Consider the following 19,456-nt stretch of genomic DNA (forward strand, 5'->3'; position numbering starts at 1 on the left):
TTTGCCCTCTACTGCCTCTTTGACGTTCTCGAACTTTTCACGGACTTCATCCTCTGTTTCTTCGTTGTTTTCTATGATACAAGGATCTTCGACAGATCCAAAATCAGTGTCTCTTCCTGTGTTCTCCATCTCCTCTGGAACGTGAATGAGCACAAAATGTGGACTTCTTCGTAATTCTTCGAGTTCTTCAAGTCCGATGCTTGGATTTTCACCCAGACCAAAAGTTGAATGCCTATCTGCAGTTTCTACCTCATTCGATTTTTCCAGGACCGTGTCATTCGTGTGCAGGTATCTATCATTATTACTTGGCTCCTCTACGTAAATAATATCATTACACGTTTCTAGTTGAATTCTCTTCTTTTTTTCTTCTATCAGATGGGAGTATTCCAATGGTTGTGGTTGTGGAACTGCATCTTCACTTTTCTGCGACATATCATCATTCACTCTATCAAGCGTCCCATCGGAGTTAACTACATAATTTCCAGTAACTATTTTTGGTGGATCTGGTCGAGATAAACAGTTCCTTTTGGTACTGTTATTCATCTGCACCAGGTTCATTATTTTTCGTGTCCTTGAAGACATTTTTCCTGGAAATAAAATACTACATTCAAGCATAAAATTTGGCTAAAAATATTTATACACAGGATACTCTGCATGAAAAACCACTCCTTCTTTATCATTTCAAGGAATGTGAAATGAAATACTGTGACTATTCTGATTTGTTCTAAAATCTGACTGGTATCAAAACAATGTCGAAGTGATTAAAAAGAAATAAATAGTTCTACCAGCGAGAATTCTTGAGACTAAAAGTATTTACCCCTTTTTGTTTACTTCTGCTAATGGGTCTATATTTTCACAAATCGTCTTATAACACAAAAATAAACTATTTATTATAAAAAATGATACATACCTTTATAACGGCTTCTTCGATTCTAAATTCACTTCAAGCACTAATTTAGCTTTCGAATTTTAAGGAAATTGGCAAACAAACGTTGTAAATAAACTGTTTAACCGCCGTAGAATTGAATTTAGAGGTTAGGAAATACAACCGATGTGCATTCAGTCTTGCGAAAATATAAATCCAATGTACTAAAGAACGCACATCGGAGGTATTGAACGCCTGGTAAATAACACCAATGTTGCTTAATTGCACATTGGGTATATTTCTGTCATAGTATTTGGACATGCGTCACATTGGCGATTGAAAAAGTTGTTTTGAATACCATGTTAGTGGACTGCGGAACATTAGAGATATCGCCAGAAGATGCGGCAATCTCCAATGCGTCTTTTAGTGTCAAAACCTAGATTTAGGAAGGTATGTCACATTGGAGGTATTGCACGCCCGGCGACGATATATCGAAGGCTTCAAGTCAGAAGGGTGTATCAACCAATACTTAAATTTACAGGAAACAAAAAAAAAACACTTCAAAATTACAATTTTTTGCAGTTCTTCACAAAAACTAGGGAATATACAATTAGAAAGCTTATTATTAAGACAAGTTAATTAAAATTTTGACATCATGGATATTTTTCTACTAATTGAGTATACGCCTTTCTGTCTTGATATAATGTTTCACAAAAGCTGTAAGATCATTTACAGTAACATAAGATAAAAAAAAATAGAAAAATTCTAAGTGGTAGGTGCAAACTTTATTATTTAGAAATTTCATTTTGTTTTACGGCGCAGTAGTTTTTCTTTGCTCAACAGTGCTCCTTTCTACTGGGAGAGACTTGTAAAAGTGGTGATACTGCTGGGGTATTACAGCATCCTTCTGATTACACATTTCTTGAAGGTTCACAAACTTTTTCTTATTTAAAGGTATACAAGAACTATACAGAGGATTAATTGCTGTTACAAATTTTTCTTGCTATTCTTCCTTTTCGTGTAATATTTGCACTTTGGAATTCATCCCAATATTCATTTTTGTATTGAAAGTAGTTGCTTCTTCCTTTTTCAAATCTCAGCCATTTAACTACCTTCCAGTTGACATTTCCACCTGCCTCATTCCTTTTAGAGTTTACCATTACTTTATTCTTCAATTCTTTATAATTTAAAAAGTCGCTATACTCCATCACCTGTACGTTGTACGGTTTTTTTCTATTCGCCAGACGTACGACATTAACCCAGTCATTGGGCCAGTAGATTTTAGTATACTCTGAAGCTCGTTCTATAGTGGCATGCATGGAATCATACTCCATGTGAGTGTGCCCTGATTCTAAAAATTTCAAGTCGATGATTTGAAGGCTGGTGTGTTTTACAGCTTCTAGGAGCATGCATGCCACTATGGAATTCCGATTCTGTCCAGGGCAACAGTCAGAATGAAGAACTAAATGACGTGTTTCTTTTGGAAGAGACTGTATAAATTTCGAAAGGCATGTGGCTACTTCATTGGCTCCTCTATTTCCCTCATATTCGGGCTAAACAAAGCAATGACCTTGCTGTTTTGCTGTTTCGTATATCGTGAAGTTAAATGTTGCTAACTTAAGTTTATAAAAAACTGGTTTAGCAAATAATAGTGATGAATACAAGACAGCTTCAAGATCAAAATTGGCAGAAATATAGCTAGGGTCTTCTTTTGCCTTTAAAGCATCGCTTTTCTTTTCTTCCAATGCAGCTATTATTCTACGAACATGAAGCTGATACTCAATTAATTTCTCAGCAGGTCGTTCATTTGCAGGTATTTGCTCGAAGTGATGCCACCAACATTGATCTTTTTTAGGAATGTGAAATCCTATATTTTTTTTTATCAGTAGTTCTCTATACGATGTTGCAGAAATAGGTTTTTAGTTCATTTCTGTACATTTCTTTTTGTAGAGTGAATACATTTTTTCTTTATTTAAAATTGATTCTAGATAATCTTTTTTAGTATCTCTCCAACACCAATGTGCTGGCACACGGGGGAAAGAATCGATGTGATTCTCTGCGAATTTAATTGTTTCTTCTGTATGCTTAACCTCTGGACGGTGCTTACCACGATTATCAGGAGAAGGAAAATCAGCAACATTGCGACTTGCTTTTTCTAAAGCTGTTCTCATCATCTTTTCGGAAATATCCAACGTTTGTAAAAAGAAGTTCTTGCAGACCTGAGTTTTTTTCCTTCAAATTTCAGGAAGTACATAACAGAAAAATGCCTTCTTGAATTCTCTGTACGACTTCTGACAGATTTTTGACGGATCACATTACTTGCAATGAAATCGCGCTGCCTATTCAAATCGTCAAGTTGCCAGAAAGCAGAGCAAATTTGTGATTTACCTTCATCGGGAATCGCAAGGTGACATTTGCGTAAACAGGGACACTCAATTCCTATATTTCTTGATTTTTGTTCTAGCCTAATTTTTTTTGAAGTTGTTGTGTAAGAAACTCCTAAGTTTCTTTTTTGTTTCCTCGCAGTTTTTATCCAAGTATTTGGGTCGCCACGTTTCGCTCTCACTCTCTTCTGTTGCAAATCTAATTTATTAGAATCTACAGTATTTCTTTCGGTATCTGCTACTACTGGTGTTGTAACCTTAACTTGTTCAATTACTATACCGTCATCGTTCGAAGACTAACTGGGTTTATAAGCAGGATCAGCATCCGAATCATAATAATATTCTTCGTCTTCTTGCTCTATTAAATCAATTTCATTTATGTCTAGTGCAGCTTCCTGTTGTGCAGCATAAGAACAGGATGGCTGTCCTAGAGTAATAATAATTAGGTATATAAATCAAGAATAATATCAGGTATACATTCATTGTTACTCACCATTTTCTTCAGGAAGTTTTAACATGTGCAATATGTATTCAGACCTAGATTTTCCACCGTACATAGTTGATTGTTTATTTATTGCTTATTATCAAAATCTACTGGCACTTGACTTTTAACTATAAACACACTAAACTGTCACGAATTCACATGTGTTTATGACAAAAAGTTTGTACTCAACTGAGGTAGGCACACCACTACTATCAGAAAGATGCTGTTCTAAATATAAAAATAAAAAAGAAGTTAAGAGGTTAATGGCAACACACAATTATTCAGCATATGAAGCTCATATGCTAACTACAAACCCAAGTAGAGTTGTAACATCTAATACGCAAGTCTCGCATCAACACTTTCCCCCACTAAAAAATTCGAATAAGATGAAAAACTTTACCAACATTAATGCATCCAATGCTGGATATAGACCATTGATCGATTACTCCGATATTGTCAAGAATTCCGGCGAAAATAATTATAAACCTACGATATTTCGAAAGCCAATTAGAAACGATGGTAACCGAAATACGGAAAATTATAAAAGAAAAAAAGAAAACTCGCCAGAAATACAAGTGACACAACATGAGAGACTATAAAAAGAAAATAATTGAGCAACCAACAAGGGAAAATTCGCAACCCTATACTATCAAACCACCCAGCCAGGCATCAAGTTCAATACCCAGTACCACAAAAGAAAAAGAAGAACAGGTAGTTGTCTCTAGACCATCGATGCGATTGATTAATGAAGAACAAATATTATATTCTGAAGATGATATCCCATATGATAAAGATTACACTTTGGAATTCCAAGAGCCTTTCAAAAAATAAAGCAAGTCTCTTCAGTTTTTTAAAGGACAACGAACAACATGTAGTAGCTGTAACAGAAACATGGATGAAGGAAGAATACCCTATATCAACCCCCGGATATAATCACCTCTATATCTGTAACTCAATTTTAAATATCATGAAAATATCACGTCGACAGTGGAAAGAACACACTTTTTATGTATTTAAATAGATAATATAACCATCGTTGCGGGATAATCCCATCGGATATTACCTTTAATAGCAACGATTGGGATAATTTACTGGGAAATGTTCCACTTACAAAGAAATTTATTTTACTAGGGGATTTTAACGCTCACCTTCCAGGATGGAGCAGCCAACACCTGAAAAACACCAGAGGAAGAGCAGTACAATCAACGGTTGAACAATACAACTTTTGCATAGTAAACGACGGAAAAACTACTCTTTTCACGCGGCAGGATACTAAAAATATTTTAGACCTCATGATTTGTTCACCAGATTTGGCACCTATCGCTCTCTGCGTCACTATGGGCGATACATTAGGAAGTGATCACTTTCCTGTGATGGCTTCCTTTAATGTTGGGACCTTGCGATGTGGTGATGGCCGGCACCAAAGAAATGTAACTGAAAATTGGTCTGTATACCAAAAACATGTCGACAGCTGTATAGAAGGAGGATGGATCGATAATATGGCAGATCTTATTAAGACCATCAAAGAGGCCAAACGTCAAGCTAAAACTACCTCTGAAAGAGATGAGCAAGACAAACCATCATGTCCATGGTGGGACAAAGCATGTGATAGGGCAGTAAAGATAAGAAAATTCACAATAAGACAATTTTCAGAAAACAAAACGGACATTAACTACATGATAGCCAAAAGGCATATAGCCTTAACAAAGAAGCTTTTGTTGAAGAAGAAAAGAGAACATTTCAGAAAATGCTGTAACGAAATAAGTAGATACCCCACTAACTATAATATGGGAAAAGATTAAAATCCTAAAGCATTGGCAAGATAAGAATAAAAATGTAAGCGATAGTAATGAAGATTGGCAGGAGGGATTCCTGAATAAAATATGTTCAGCGTACGTGCCCGATAAAGAAAGCACAGAATTTATAGAAGAGGAAGATTACATGACAACTAACCAACACATAGCAGATGATATTACAAGCTACGAACTGGAAAAAACCCTAAAAATCTTTCGCAACTCCGCACCTGGTGGTGATAAAATCACATATCATAACTTAAGAACATTACCAATACCTGCAAAAAACCTACTATGGGAAAAGAGAAGAAAGAGTAAAGAAAGAAATGAATAAAATATGGGCTACGAGCAATATCCCAAACGAATGGGAAAAAATTACAATAGTACCAATACCAAAACCAGGAGGGAATAAAAAAATCACCGGAAGGATACAGACCAATATCCTTAATCCCATGTATTAGAAAATTATACGATAAGGTATTAGCACATAGATTTGAATGGTGGCTAGAGAAAGAAAGGCGTTTTGACCATTTGACCTTCGGCTTCAGGAGAGGAAAAAGCATTCTACACTACATCGCGTACTTGGTGAGTTCCATCCAACTGGCCTTTGCACAAAACAAACAACGGTGGCTGTATTTCTGGATATTCAGGCGGCATACGACAATGTCTCAATTCCAGTATTAATAAAAATTTTGAAACAACAAGGTCTGCCTGTACGCTTCTAAAGGGACATATACTATCTAAATAATAGAAAGTTTATTAAAATTAAGAATGATAATGGAACATTAGAAGAGAGAACAAGTTATCGGGGCTTAGCACAAGGGAGTCCTTTAAGCGCCTTACTATTCAATATTTACATAAATGGTATTAATTTAGAGGTTATGGATGCAGGATGCACAGCATTGACTTACGCGGATTACGCAATGGAAAAACTAAAAATTTTCCTCGAAGAACGTACACTTACAGTGGCTACTCAAAAAACAAAGGCAGTGATTTTTACAAAAAATAAAAATGACGCAAAACCACCCGTAACATTCGGAGACAACAATAACCAGTACGTCGATACCATCAAGTATCTGGGGTTGCGAATTAACGTAAAATTAAGCTGGAAGGAGCAGATCGAGCGACTGTGGCATCAGCGGAAAAAGCTCTAAACTTAATCTAAACTTATCTGTGTCATCAGTCAGATGGGGTGGCGATCCACTCACACTTAGAACTCTATACCGAGCGTTAGTAAGATCGAGATTAGAATTCATGTTACCCATAATGATGCCATTAACAGTTGCAAGTCAAACAAAGCTTAACAAAACCGTATACAAAGGTCTCCGGCTAATATTAGGATTACCTTTAACCACACCAACCAATGTATTGGAGGTGGAAGCAGGCGGACCCCCTTTAAGGTTAGGGACAGTAGGAAGAGCAAGAAAATTTATCTTAAAAAATCAAAAATATATAAACAATGTTATAACACCTACATTAAATAGACTGGGAACACAATTAGAGAAAATAAAGGCTAAACAAAATAAGGTACCGATGCTGGTCAGGGTTGGAACGAAATTAAGTAAACGAAATGGGACATGCACAAAAGTAACAAAGCTGCATATTACACAATACCGTATGAGGCGATATACCAAAACATTGACATAAAGTTAAAGTTACCCTGTCTTGACTACATAGAAAGAGCGGGGCTAACTGGGACTGCTGCAAATGGTATTTTTGAATAGTATGTGAGGGAAGAGTGGCCGGATCATATCACCATTTTTACAGATGGTTCGGTAAGAAGGAATCCGGACGCAGCAGGTTAATCTACTCCATAAAAGGGGAAATAGATGTCTATATTTGCGGCGGAAATGCAAGCGATATGCAGGAGCCTGGAAATAATTAAAAAGAAGAGGTGGGGAAAGTGATTATATGTTCAGACTCGTTAAGCGCATTGAAGGCAATAAATAACATCACAACGGGGGTCCAGTGCCATTATCTACTTATAAAAGTGCTAAAATTCTTTCTGAGTTGAACAATAAACACCAAGAAGTAATATTATTATGGTTACCATCACATCGTGGCATAATCGCCAACGAAAGAGCCGATGAATTAGCAAAGAGTGGCTTGGTTTTACAGCTAGAACAAATTCAGCTCGATTTCTTGGACATATGCAGATACTATAAAGGAAAAATCTTTGAAACCTGGTCCAGAGAATGGGAAGAGTCGTAACGGATAAAAGGCAGATGGTATGCGCAAATACAAAATCAACTTACCAAGAAGAGCTGGTTCGAGAGTTACCCTCTGGTGTCCAGATACCTCTACACCTTAATGAGCCGCCTAAGAACAAACCAGGCAACAACAGAAAATTATTTATACCGAATAGGAAGAAGAAATTCACCACTTTGTGAATGCATGGCGCATGGAGATGCTAATCACCTCTTCTTAGAATGCCCGTCCTTCGATCAATTTAGAACTGACCTCTTGGAGAAACTAAATCAACATATACAGTGGGTCACTTAAGTATTTGTACACCTAATATTTTCAATAGAAATTGCAAAGGAGGTAAACAAAGTCAAATTTTAAACTATATTTTATTTACACAAATGAAAACAATAACAGAACTCTTAATAACATTAAAAAAAATAAACAGTTTATGAATTTTTAAAGATAATGAAATTTTTGACATCACAAAAGTATTTGTACACATTACCAAATTAAATCAGATGCCTCTTAAACCAACTATCTAATACTTGGTATGCATTCCGTTAGCATTTATAACGGAATGCATACCGTTATAATAATGTATACTATTTCTCAGAACATGTATCCGATTAGAGAAAATGTAAAAAAAATAATGCTTCATATGCTGTTTAGCTTTTTTTTTAGTAAATTGGTCCTGTGCAAATACTTAAGTGACCCACTATAGGACTTCAACGCACCGTATAATTTGGCGGAAATCCTCGCCACAAATAATTCGATAGTATATAAATATCTTTATGAGTAATAAGATGTAAAAAAAGACTATAGTATTAAAGCACGTGGCATGGAAAAGTACATTTCTATCGGTACTTACTTAATTAACATACGAAGAGATATTTATAGCTATATAAATATCTCTTCGATATATGTATTCAATATATGTATTTTTTATTTTATTTTTCTTATGAAGTTCATTTAATTGACATAATTATTTATTTTTTGTTCCAGAATAATATACCTTTTAACTTTTCTATTCCGGGGGGCAACCTAAAACATAGTGTGCGAAGAACCTCAGCCCCCAGGTTTGAGAAGAGTCTTGTTTATGTTACCCTTTATTTAATTGAATGCTGGGCTTGTAATCTTTGATTAGTTACTTTTATTTACTGAATGATCTTTACTTAGTTTGTTTTGCATGAATAACTTTTGATTTTCTGTTTGATTATTTTTGAATTGCTAGTTGCGTTTGTGCAATCATACATATAGCTTAGTCACATACGCGGGGAAAGCCTTAGCGATTAGATTGGTATAAAATTTTAACGCACCAGACATAAATGAATAGACGCAGTGGCTGGGAAAAGAAGAACCCGTTTCCAAATCCCATTACCAACCCAAAACGTTTTGAAGAAGAAGAAAGAATACTATGGTGACACTCTAATTTTCAAAAATAGTGGTACAGTATAGGTAATAGTTATTTTTTGAAAAACTTTGTTTATAAATTAACACTTTCGCGGACACTATGATTTTGATAATTTCACCCAAAAACGCACCATTTTTTTAATTAAATTTAAGCTTATTTTGACTTGAAATTGACAGAGACAATCAACAAAATTTGAAAACTAATGTTATTTTGTTAAATAATCAATCACTGTGTATGCAGTCCTGAAATAAAAATGACTGTTTATGCAGTCATGCTCCTAGCTAATATATGAAGGGGTTAGTGCAAAAAGGGTACAAATAGCTTTTTTGTGTTGTTGAGTTATTTGATCCTAAAGTTACTTCAACTTTTAAAATTCAACAATAAAATATGAGTCTGTATAAACTGCCAGATGTATGTGAAAATTGTTCATATTTTATTAGAGAAGAAAAGTTTGAATCACGATGCATGGCTACATGCTTTTTCAAAGGTTTTCGCACTTATACCCTTTTTGCGTAAAACAATTTTTCACCACAAAAAAAACTTTATTAAATAAATACAAGAGAAAGTAACAAAGGTAATCGATAAACGTTGGTACATAAAATAGTAATATTACTCATAATCAGAATCTAGATAAGATGCAATATCAGAATCACTGTCATCGTTGGATATGGCAGTTGAGCTGGAAGGCACTTCTATATTTTTAGTTTTCTTTGGCGCCTCTCGTGATGTTTTCTTTGTTTTCTTCTTCATCTTTTTCAGTGGTTCTTCATGAGCCATGTTTTTATAAAATGGATGGTATATTGGAGGAATAAATTCCAGAAGGGTTTGTAGATTTTTCCATTTGTCAAACTTGATTTTATTAGCCTCTGTATGAAGCTGTGTAAATATGGAAAATGATGGACGTCCAGGAAAAGCCGAGGTGCATATACATTTCCTAAAGGGAAATGATATTTCTAGGGTGTCTTTAAACTCAAAAGAAAACGTTTCTTGTCGTTTGTCGTATCTGAAGTGGTTTATTTCTCGAAATTTAATAGGATGTCCAGAAGTATCTTTTTTTGGATCACGTATAGCTTTCAGCTGTTCAAAACTGTAGAATTTCTCTTGTGTCATTTTATGAACAGCGAATTTCGTTGATGACTTTTTAATAACTTCATGCCAGTGATCGGGAACAAATACTTGAGGATTCTTTCTCTTATTTTTTTCAATAAGGACTCTATCGCACTCCATGTACGTGTGCCCTGATTCCAAAAATTTATGGTCGATTTCTTCAATATTAGTAGAGTTAACCAGAAACATTAGCAGCTTGCACACGTTTTTGTTCTTATTTTGTCCTCCGCAGGAGTCACTAAAAGCGATAACTTTGGTTATGTTTTGGGGCAGTGATTTGAAATATTCAAGAAGACATGATCCGATCTCCTGGGAACCCCTGGAGGCAACCGTTTCATCCCAAGTGTACATACCTGATTTTCCGGTGACTAAATTGTGTACACCAAAATTATATGTCCATAACTGCCGAAGATAAAATGTTTTTGAATTTGTAAGTAAAGGTGTAGGAAGAGTCTGTTGTAAATCGAAACATATTACTACGGTGTCTGCTGAAAGTTTGTGATTTTCTATATCTATTGCTTTGCAGTTTACTGCTTTTTCTGCTTTTCGTTGATGCACCTCTAATTTTACTTTACTAGTGCGCCGTGTGGTTTATGAAATTTGAGATTAAATTTTGTATTGAATAAATTTCTGTAATACGACAATTCTCATTGCAAAATTCGGTATATAACGTATACATTTTTACTATATTAAGACCAGGTGCCAAATATCTGGTGTTTGTATTGTCTTTTCTGGAGTAGTGGCTTTTATATCTGGGAAATTTGTTAATATGTTGAATTGCAAAGGAACGACTAGCTTCATCAATCTTATTAATGCTAGAAGCTTTTCCCCTCTGATCAGTTTGACAGATTCCTAAACTGTTAGTTTTCTTACAAACTGATGTAAATCTTCTATTGGATATGTCAAACGTTTTGAGAAAAAATGGCTTACAAACTCGTTTGTTTAATAATGTTATTGTTGTACTAAAATTTCTATTTTCTTGGGCACTCACATTTTTCCTTCTAACTGTTTCTTTTTTAATACAGGAGGAAAGAAAAGCAGTTTGTAAGTCATAACTCGGTAGCTTATAAAAGTTATCAAAAAGTTCTTGTTGTTGTTCCATTGAAATATTTTCGTTACACCGATATCTGCATAAATGGTTATATTCTTTTAGCTCCCTCTTAGCATGTATAACTTTCCTGCGGCCTAAATATTCCAAGCCTGCAGTCCGTAACCTCTTCTTATTATTACGGTTCCATTCACATTCAAAAACGGTATAAGTGACTTTATACCCTTTATGCTCAAACATTTCCGGCATTTTATTTCAGTATCTTTATTTGCTTGTCCATAGATGGTGCTAGGAGTGTCAAAATGCACTTATATCCTGTTTGCCCTGAAAGAACACATCTTTAACTGTACATAACTGCGTTTATACCAAAATCTCAAATTTTGCACTTATACCCTTTTTGCACTTCATATATAATTATAAATGAAATTCCAAACGAAAATGTATTTGATTTGAAAATATGAAAAACGAAAATTTTATTTCAAAATTACAAACTAGAGATGATACAATACAATAACACCAATAACACAAAATAATAAAATATAGTTTATACATAAATTATTTATAAGTTTTTATGAAACTCTTCAAAACATTTTCTAGCACATAATGCAGAATTTGATGGACATGTTTTGCATCTCCAAGCCGTATTAGATCTTTTTTTATTTATGGAGCACTGTTGGCACCCCAGATAGTATTTCTTTCTTTTGTAATCTTCGGGTATAGGTATTCTTTCCAAGTAATGTGTCCCTGATACATCTAGTCTTTTTCCTATACACTTTGAGGAACATTTAACATTAAACATATCTTTTGCTGATGTTATATTTTCTGAAATTTCAAGTAATTTTTTAATTAATGCTTCTCGAAACTGTAATAAACTACTCTTACTTTTATTAATGCAACAGTACAAAATATGACTGTTCATTACTGCCAAATCCAGTAAATGGAAGATAATTTTCTTGGGCAGGAATAATTCAACGTTAGTTGATCACTATTTATAATTGAATAAGGTAAAAGGCAGTTATTGACACTATAAGGGACATATTTCTATTCCGCACATGTTATTTTATTTACTGAGACATGTAAAGTGTTTCTTATATTTTTATTTTGATCTTTGGAGATTTATTCATTAATTTATTAAACTTTCAATATAGTAACCTCATTTCCATTATTGTGATTTTTTTTATTTGATGTTTTCAATGTCCAGTTATTGACATGGATATTTTTTCAAAATTTAGTAATTGACACCCAGTTATTGACTACTACTTAGTATTACATACTTTATTTTTCAAAATCTGATAAGAACATTTAAATTAAACTAATTCAAAAAAACAAAAAAGTAACATGTAGGTACCTATATCTAAAAAATACAATCGGATACATCTACAAGTTCTGGAAATACATATTTTAATCTAATACTTGATAATATCATATTTGGAAAAGGCAATTTTTTAATAACCTGAGTAAAACTTATTACAGATACATCCGTTTCATTTAGCTTAAATGTAGCTTTTTCATTATTACAACAAGTTATTACCGACTACTTCAGCTTCCGAATTAATTAACATTTCTTGAACAACATAAGCAAGGAAAATTAACAAATGTATAGTCACCCTCTTTGATATTATCTTTTTCAAGGTCTGTGCTTTGCTTTTCAGAACTCTTTAATATTACTATCTTTAATATTCTTATCACTGTCAAATTCAGAACTTTCCTTATCACTTTCTTCACTTGATGCCTATACTTCTGAAAGAGAATCTGAGTCACTTATATATTTCCTTTTTTTTGATCCTACTGGCTTCCTTTTTTATAGACTTTTCACACTCTTCTTTATTTTCTCATTGACATTTTATTTTGTGGCTGTATCTTTTAGCTTTTGAAGTGATATTTGTTAACAGGTAACTTGAGAGAATGATTATCACAATTCACAAATATTGCCACGTTGTTCTTTTTCTTGATTCTTTGATGAACACCAGTCTTGTGTCCAGCCATAACAGCAGCATTATCATAGCACTGTGACCTACAATCTTGTAAATTCATATGGTCTTTCTCTAACTGCTTCAATATTTCTTGAACCAAGCTTGCAGCGTCCTTATCGCTTATTGGTATAAAACCGAGAAATGATTCTTTAATCTAAACAGCTTTTTTTGTCAAAATTTATATCAACATATCTTACTACCTCAGACATTTGTTCACGATGAGCTTGATCAGGAGTCTCGTTCTGTATTTTCGGTGAAAGATATGAAGTGGATCCAGGATGGCTCTCCGCAAATCGTCTTTCCAAATATCACACCACTTCTGACTTTCTCTTTGAATTTGCTCTTGAAGTTCTGCATCAATAATTCAATTAATTGAGCAATAGACTGCAAAGAGACCGATTCTTGTTTATCGTACCTACGTTAGAATACCGATGCACGTGCTACGCGACGGGGATTCCCCGTATTCCGAACGGCTTTAGCACAGAACACAACAGACGCTACTATTTTGCATTTCTTTTTCTCAAATACAGAATCACATTTGTAGAGAGAAAGAGAGCTAGAGGTATAGAGAACATGGACAAACAAACGAAAAACGAATGCGTGCTTTTTCCTACAAAGTTTTTTAATACTGCTATATATCTATAAAAATATTATATTTATATTTATATCTATATATAATATATAATATATTTATATCTATAAAAATATTTTTTTATTTTCATTTGCGTATTTATACGTTAGGCGCTTTTTCGCGCCCCCCTTCAGTTGGCGCCCATAGCACGTGCTATGCCTGCCATACCCTAGATACGCTTCTGGATATATTTATGTATCTAGATTATGTAGTAAATAATACCTTATTATTGATTCATATCCATTTGAAATAGGGTGAATATGAATGCAAGATGTGTACTGATCGGTCGCAATTTCGGGGAATGATAAACGATCGACTGGTGATGTAGGTATTCAGTTTGCTGCGTAAAGATTGATTGCAATTATTTCGTGATCACATACACGAGAACTACCCATTCTCTGAGTAATCGTGCAGTAATCGTGGTTTTCTATTTAGCTTTATTTTAAAATCAGTTGAACGCAATAATCAATCGAATTATTTGACAAAACTAATATTTATTAATAATCTTTTTTTTTGTGTCGCTATGACATTATTGCTAACGGACGAACGACAAGTTACAACTATTTTGCGTTTTGGATTGCAAAACCCGTTCTTTTAAAAATAAAAACTTCAAGTCATTGACAGTCCATCTACGATATGTCAATACCCCTTCTATTTGATGAAACAACTGGTGAACTTCATGTTCATCTATACCTTTTACAGTATGATTTCACACTTATGAAATATGATTTCGCACTAGCGAAAACAGATTACATGCAAATGAAATTTGATTTCGCACTAGCGAAAACAGATTACATGCAAATGAAATTTGATTTCACACTAACGAAAACAGATTTCATACAAATGAAATTTGATTTCTCACTAACGAAAACAGATTTCATACAAATGAAATATGATTTCACACTAACGAAAACAGAATTCATACAAATGAAATTTTATTTCAAACCAATGAAAACAGATTTCACAGTATTTAAATATTTAATTAGAACATTATTTATAACAAAAAATTATTAAATTAAATTTAACAACCAATCTAGCAACCAATAAATTATTAATTATATTTCTTGAATGTTTTCTTGTTGTAGTGCTGCTGCATAATAACGTTCTACATGATTCGAATATCTTAGTAAGTGTTGTTGTTGAACTTCTTGAATTGCTCTATCTGAAATTTCTTCTAAGATGCGCATTCTATATTCATGAAGTGTTAACCCTTGATTATTAACGCGTCTGTAATTCAATATTTCTTGCATTCTTTCTTGCATTTGCACTTTTACGGAAGATTTGAAACTACTCCATAACAACTCAATCGGATTTAGTAAATAAGAATATGGAGCAAGGCGTACTATTTCTATATCTTCTTCGGGTTCAAGTTCAGATTCAAGATTTGAATGTACAGGAGCATTATCAATAATAAATGTTGGCTTCTCGATGCCATCCGCAGTGCAAGTTGCTATTAAGCGACGCAGCCATTGTTTACAGTCGTGAGCTTTGTAGGATCCTCTTCTATGTTCAAATGAGATAATTCGCATCGCACTCATTGCCCCAATGCAATGTAAATTGCTTCCTTTACAAGCCGGAAGAATTACGTGTGCTTTATGACCTATTTTGGATCTACCTTCTTTTCGCCGACAATATAAATTAAAATTTGTTTCATCGATCCAAATAAGAGTTCTACCATTTGCTCGACTTTGTAATATTTGGTTTACATACTCTTTACGCTTGACTTTGTTTTCCTCATTATTCATATTTACTATTTGTGGTCTTAGTGCCTTAAGTGAAAATAATTGCCCGTCCAACCAGTTTTTCATTGTGTTTTGGCAAACGTTAACTTGAAATTCATTGCTAACATGATCACATAAGCCTTTCAATGTTATTGTAGAATCTTCCTCAATCCATCTAACCAATGCATCGGAAATTGCGGCGGTCTTTTTGGAAGAAGCATTACCACCTTTCTTTTTTGGAAGTGATTGATCTTTTTTCAACCATTCATAAGCAGTACGAACGTTCACTCCTAAAGCTGTAGCTGTAGCTCGCCAATCTTTGCCTTCTTCGTGTGCTTTTATAATTCTTTCTCTATCACTAATTGATATTTTATTATATTTAACACGAGACATTGCAAATGTAAAATCAAAACTTATGATATATTTTTATGATTGTCACAAAATGTCAAATAATTTTCATTCAAAATTAAAAATGATATTTGCCAAATATTTATTTAAATATTAATGAAACCAATATCTAATTATTAATTATTAATTGTGAAATCTGTTTTCATTGGTTTGAAATCAAATTTCATTTGTATGAAATCTGTTTTCGCTAGTGTGAAATCAAATTTTATTTGTGTGAATTCTGTTTTCGTTAGTGTGAAATCAAATTTCATTTGTATGAAATCTGTTTTCGCTAGTGTGAAATCAAATTTCATTTGTGTGAATTCTGTTTTCGTTAGTGTGAAATCAAATTTCATTTGTATGAAATCTGTTTTCGCTAGTGTGAAATCAAATTTCATTTGTGTGAATTCTGTTTTCGTTAGTGTGAAATCAAATTTCATTTGTATGAAATCTGTTTTCGCTAGTGTGAAATCATATTTCATAAGTGTGAAATCATACTGTAAAAGGTATAGATATGAGTCCCCTTTTATGCCCTTTGTCTCGTCGGTTTCTTCTGAATATTCAGTAGACCCGAATAGAATAACCTCACGCTCCACCTTTGTATGGACTTTCCATTCCAACATGCCTTTTATTCATATTTTGTTATAATAAATGTTGAAACTTGTTAACTCGAAAGCAATTAAAACACCTCACGCCACTGATTGTTAAAAATACGATGCAATACGTCGAAAACACCAACATTATTTGTTAAACACAAGCGCGCCAAATTAAAACGCCTTACAATCATTGTTGAACGCTCCGTATAAATGGTTGGTTGTTTACGTTTCTTGTTCACAAAATTTTCGTTCCGAGTTTGACTTTTTTCAATCAGTTGTTGCGTTTCGGATCTAATTAAATCTAAATCTCTATCGTTTGATTTCAAATCATTTAAATATTGAGCAACGACATCTTGCACAATTCCTCTTTGATTTAATCCAAAAAGAAGTGTGACCCCAAAAACGTTTGAAACAATTGCCGTGGATAGTAAACAGGACCAGTTGGAACATGTAGAAGAAGAAGGTTTTGCATGAAGTCAAAAGACAAGCATGTTATGCTCCCTTCTCTAGCCACCATAACAAACTTTCTTTTTTCTTTCTTGAAAGCTTCCGGTTTATACATGCGCTTAGATAGCACATGTATCTGACCTCGAGTAACCAAAATGAATGTTGAAAGAATTGAAAATTGACCAGTAAGACTTATAGGGAATGTTTATCCGTTATTGCTCAAGAAAGTGTTTACAAATCGTCAGGAAGATACCTCCGGTGAGGATTGTCCCTAAGCGAGTAATGAGACTTTCTGACCTGGTATGCATTAATGCACAAGATGCTTTATGTAATCGGGAAACATTTTTGGCATCCCTGTTTATTTTTATATAAAAATATAAAAAATATAATATAATATAAATATATAAAAAATATAATATAATATAAATATATAAAACATATAATATAAATATATAAAAATAATAAAAAATACGAAATGTAGTCTTCATTTTCGGTTTTATTAAATTTATAATTGCTGTTACAAAGTAAAACCATCATTTCCAAATGTGTGTCTGTAAAAGACGTTCTTCGAGATGTAAAAATACTGATAAATATTGAAAACGATCGTTCCACATCGCAACTAGTCAGCAAAGCATCATTAAAAATATGGCGGTAAAGATTCATATTTATCTTTAAGTTCAGCCTTTATATTTTTATACGACAGTTGCTGAGTTATGTTCAAATCTGAATTTCTGTAATACACATCTCGAATTTTATTGTTAAATAAATTTCCGAATTCTCCAGGAAATTTATTTAAATTCCTCCAACAAAGAAAATAAACTATCAACTGACTCTTTAATACGAAGACCTTGTTTTTGAAAGTACTTTATTTTCTCGGTTAATTTTGAAAAATTGTCGTTTATATGTTTAAACTATTCATGCAAATTTGACATTTGAATAATTTCTTTGCATTGTACAATGATTGCTGCATCATTCTTTAGATGTAATATGCAGTTTTTAATGCTTTCAAAATTGTTTGCGTAAAATACACACGCTTCAATCCATGTTGACCATTGCGTGATAATTGGTGATGGAAGAAGAGGTAAATTTTCACATAGTTCTTCAAAACATTGGAAATATTTATATTGTTTAAATTGTATGATCTTGCCAAAGCTGCAGCTGAAACAACGTAACCTATTAAAAAGCTGTTGAAGTAGATTTTTACAAAGAATATTTTAGAATTTAGCAGGTAGAACTACTTCCGTTTTAAAAAAGTGGTAATCTGATTCTGACATTCATTTGATTTGTTCGCTGAAATGTGTTTAAGCTTTAAATGGCATTGAAAATTAGAATAAATCCAACGTTTTGAGTCTTTAGCTATTTTTGATACTTTCATGATTTTATATGTATTGTGTGGTTACAAAAACATTTGATGAAACAATATGTATTGTCATTATCACACTCTGTATTGACTATACCATTTTTCATTGGACATTTGCCTCTTAGTCCATGCTTTCAAAGTTTCCAGAATATGTAGATATTCTTCAAAAACGTTTATATTTCTTTCTTCTCTACTTGATTGTTTTTGAGAATTTTTAGCTGCAATATTGTGTGTACTCTTATATTCTTTTGATTTATTATAAACTTTTGCGTCTTTTTCTTTAAAATAATTAGAAATTAAAAAAATTTATTTTTTATGGCCACTAACTATTCTAAATCTTGCGGATTCCTTGCAAATGGTCCAAGGTATTCGTGTAATTGAGTATTTTCAACTATATGGCATAATTCCTCTTTGCAAAATTTCTCAATTTCTTCAATGTCAGATCCTGAAATTTTTACAAGAAGAACATCATTTTCGTAACCATTAATGATTAATATATTTTTTAAAGAGGTGGGAATAATAATATCCCTTTCTTTTTCGAATTCACTGAACAGTCTAGGTATGGAAGTTAAATATTTCCCAGTATTTTCGTACTCGTTTTCACAAAACGACATCTTTATACCCAAAAGCAAAAATCTATCTTATGACATATTAAAACCACCACTGTCAGAATTACTTACCTTAGAAACTGCTTATTTAGCGACACTTGTAGGTTTTTATTTAATGAATTGTGCGAATCTTTTTAAAAAATTTATAGATTATCACATCACATTTTCAAATTGTAAGTCTTTACTGTAACTAAATGGTAAGTAACTCTGAGCCGGTTTGAGCAACGCGTTTGTGCCACGACGCAAACATATTTTTTGGTTATGTTTGCGCAAGCGCAGTGGCTATTAATTCCCAAGTACTTCCTATAATACCTTGTATTTCCTTGTCAATACCCTCTACTTTCCTGTAATTCCCTACACTTCCTACACTATATGTAATAATACCTACACTTCGCCGACAATACCCATTAATACACCAATATTTCTTCCAAATTCCCCAATCTGTGCACCTATT

The 19,456-nt window shown here is 33.3% G+C and overlaps 1 protein-coding gene across 1 annotated transcript; it reads right to left on the minus strand.

The window, feature by feature from the left end:
- Window positions 1-14,938: 14,938 nt before the first annotated feature.
- Window positions 14,939-15,997, minus strand: LOC139432005 (uncharacterized). Its single transcript, XM_071200334.1, has one exon. The coding sequence runs from the start codon at window positions 15,995-15,997 to the stop codon at window positions 14,939-14,941; it is 1,059 nt and encodes a 352-aa protein (XP_071056435.1).
- Between the last annotated feature and the right edge of the window lie 3,459 nt (window positions 15,998-19,456).

This window comes from Onthophagus taurus, chromosome 11, assembly GCF_036711975.1.
Source record: "Onthophagus taurus isolate NC chromosome 11, IU_Otau_3.0, whole genome shotgun sequence".
Taxonomy (NCBI): Eukaryota; Metazoa; Arthropoda; class Insecta; order Coleoptera; family Scarabaeidae; genus Onthophagus; species Onthophagus taurus.

Coding starts and splice junctions, on each gene's coding strand:
- LOC139432005 (XM_071200334.1), bottom strand. CDS start 15,997: ATGTCTCGTGTTAAATATAATAAAATATCAATTAGTGATAGAGAAAGA.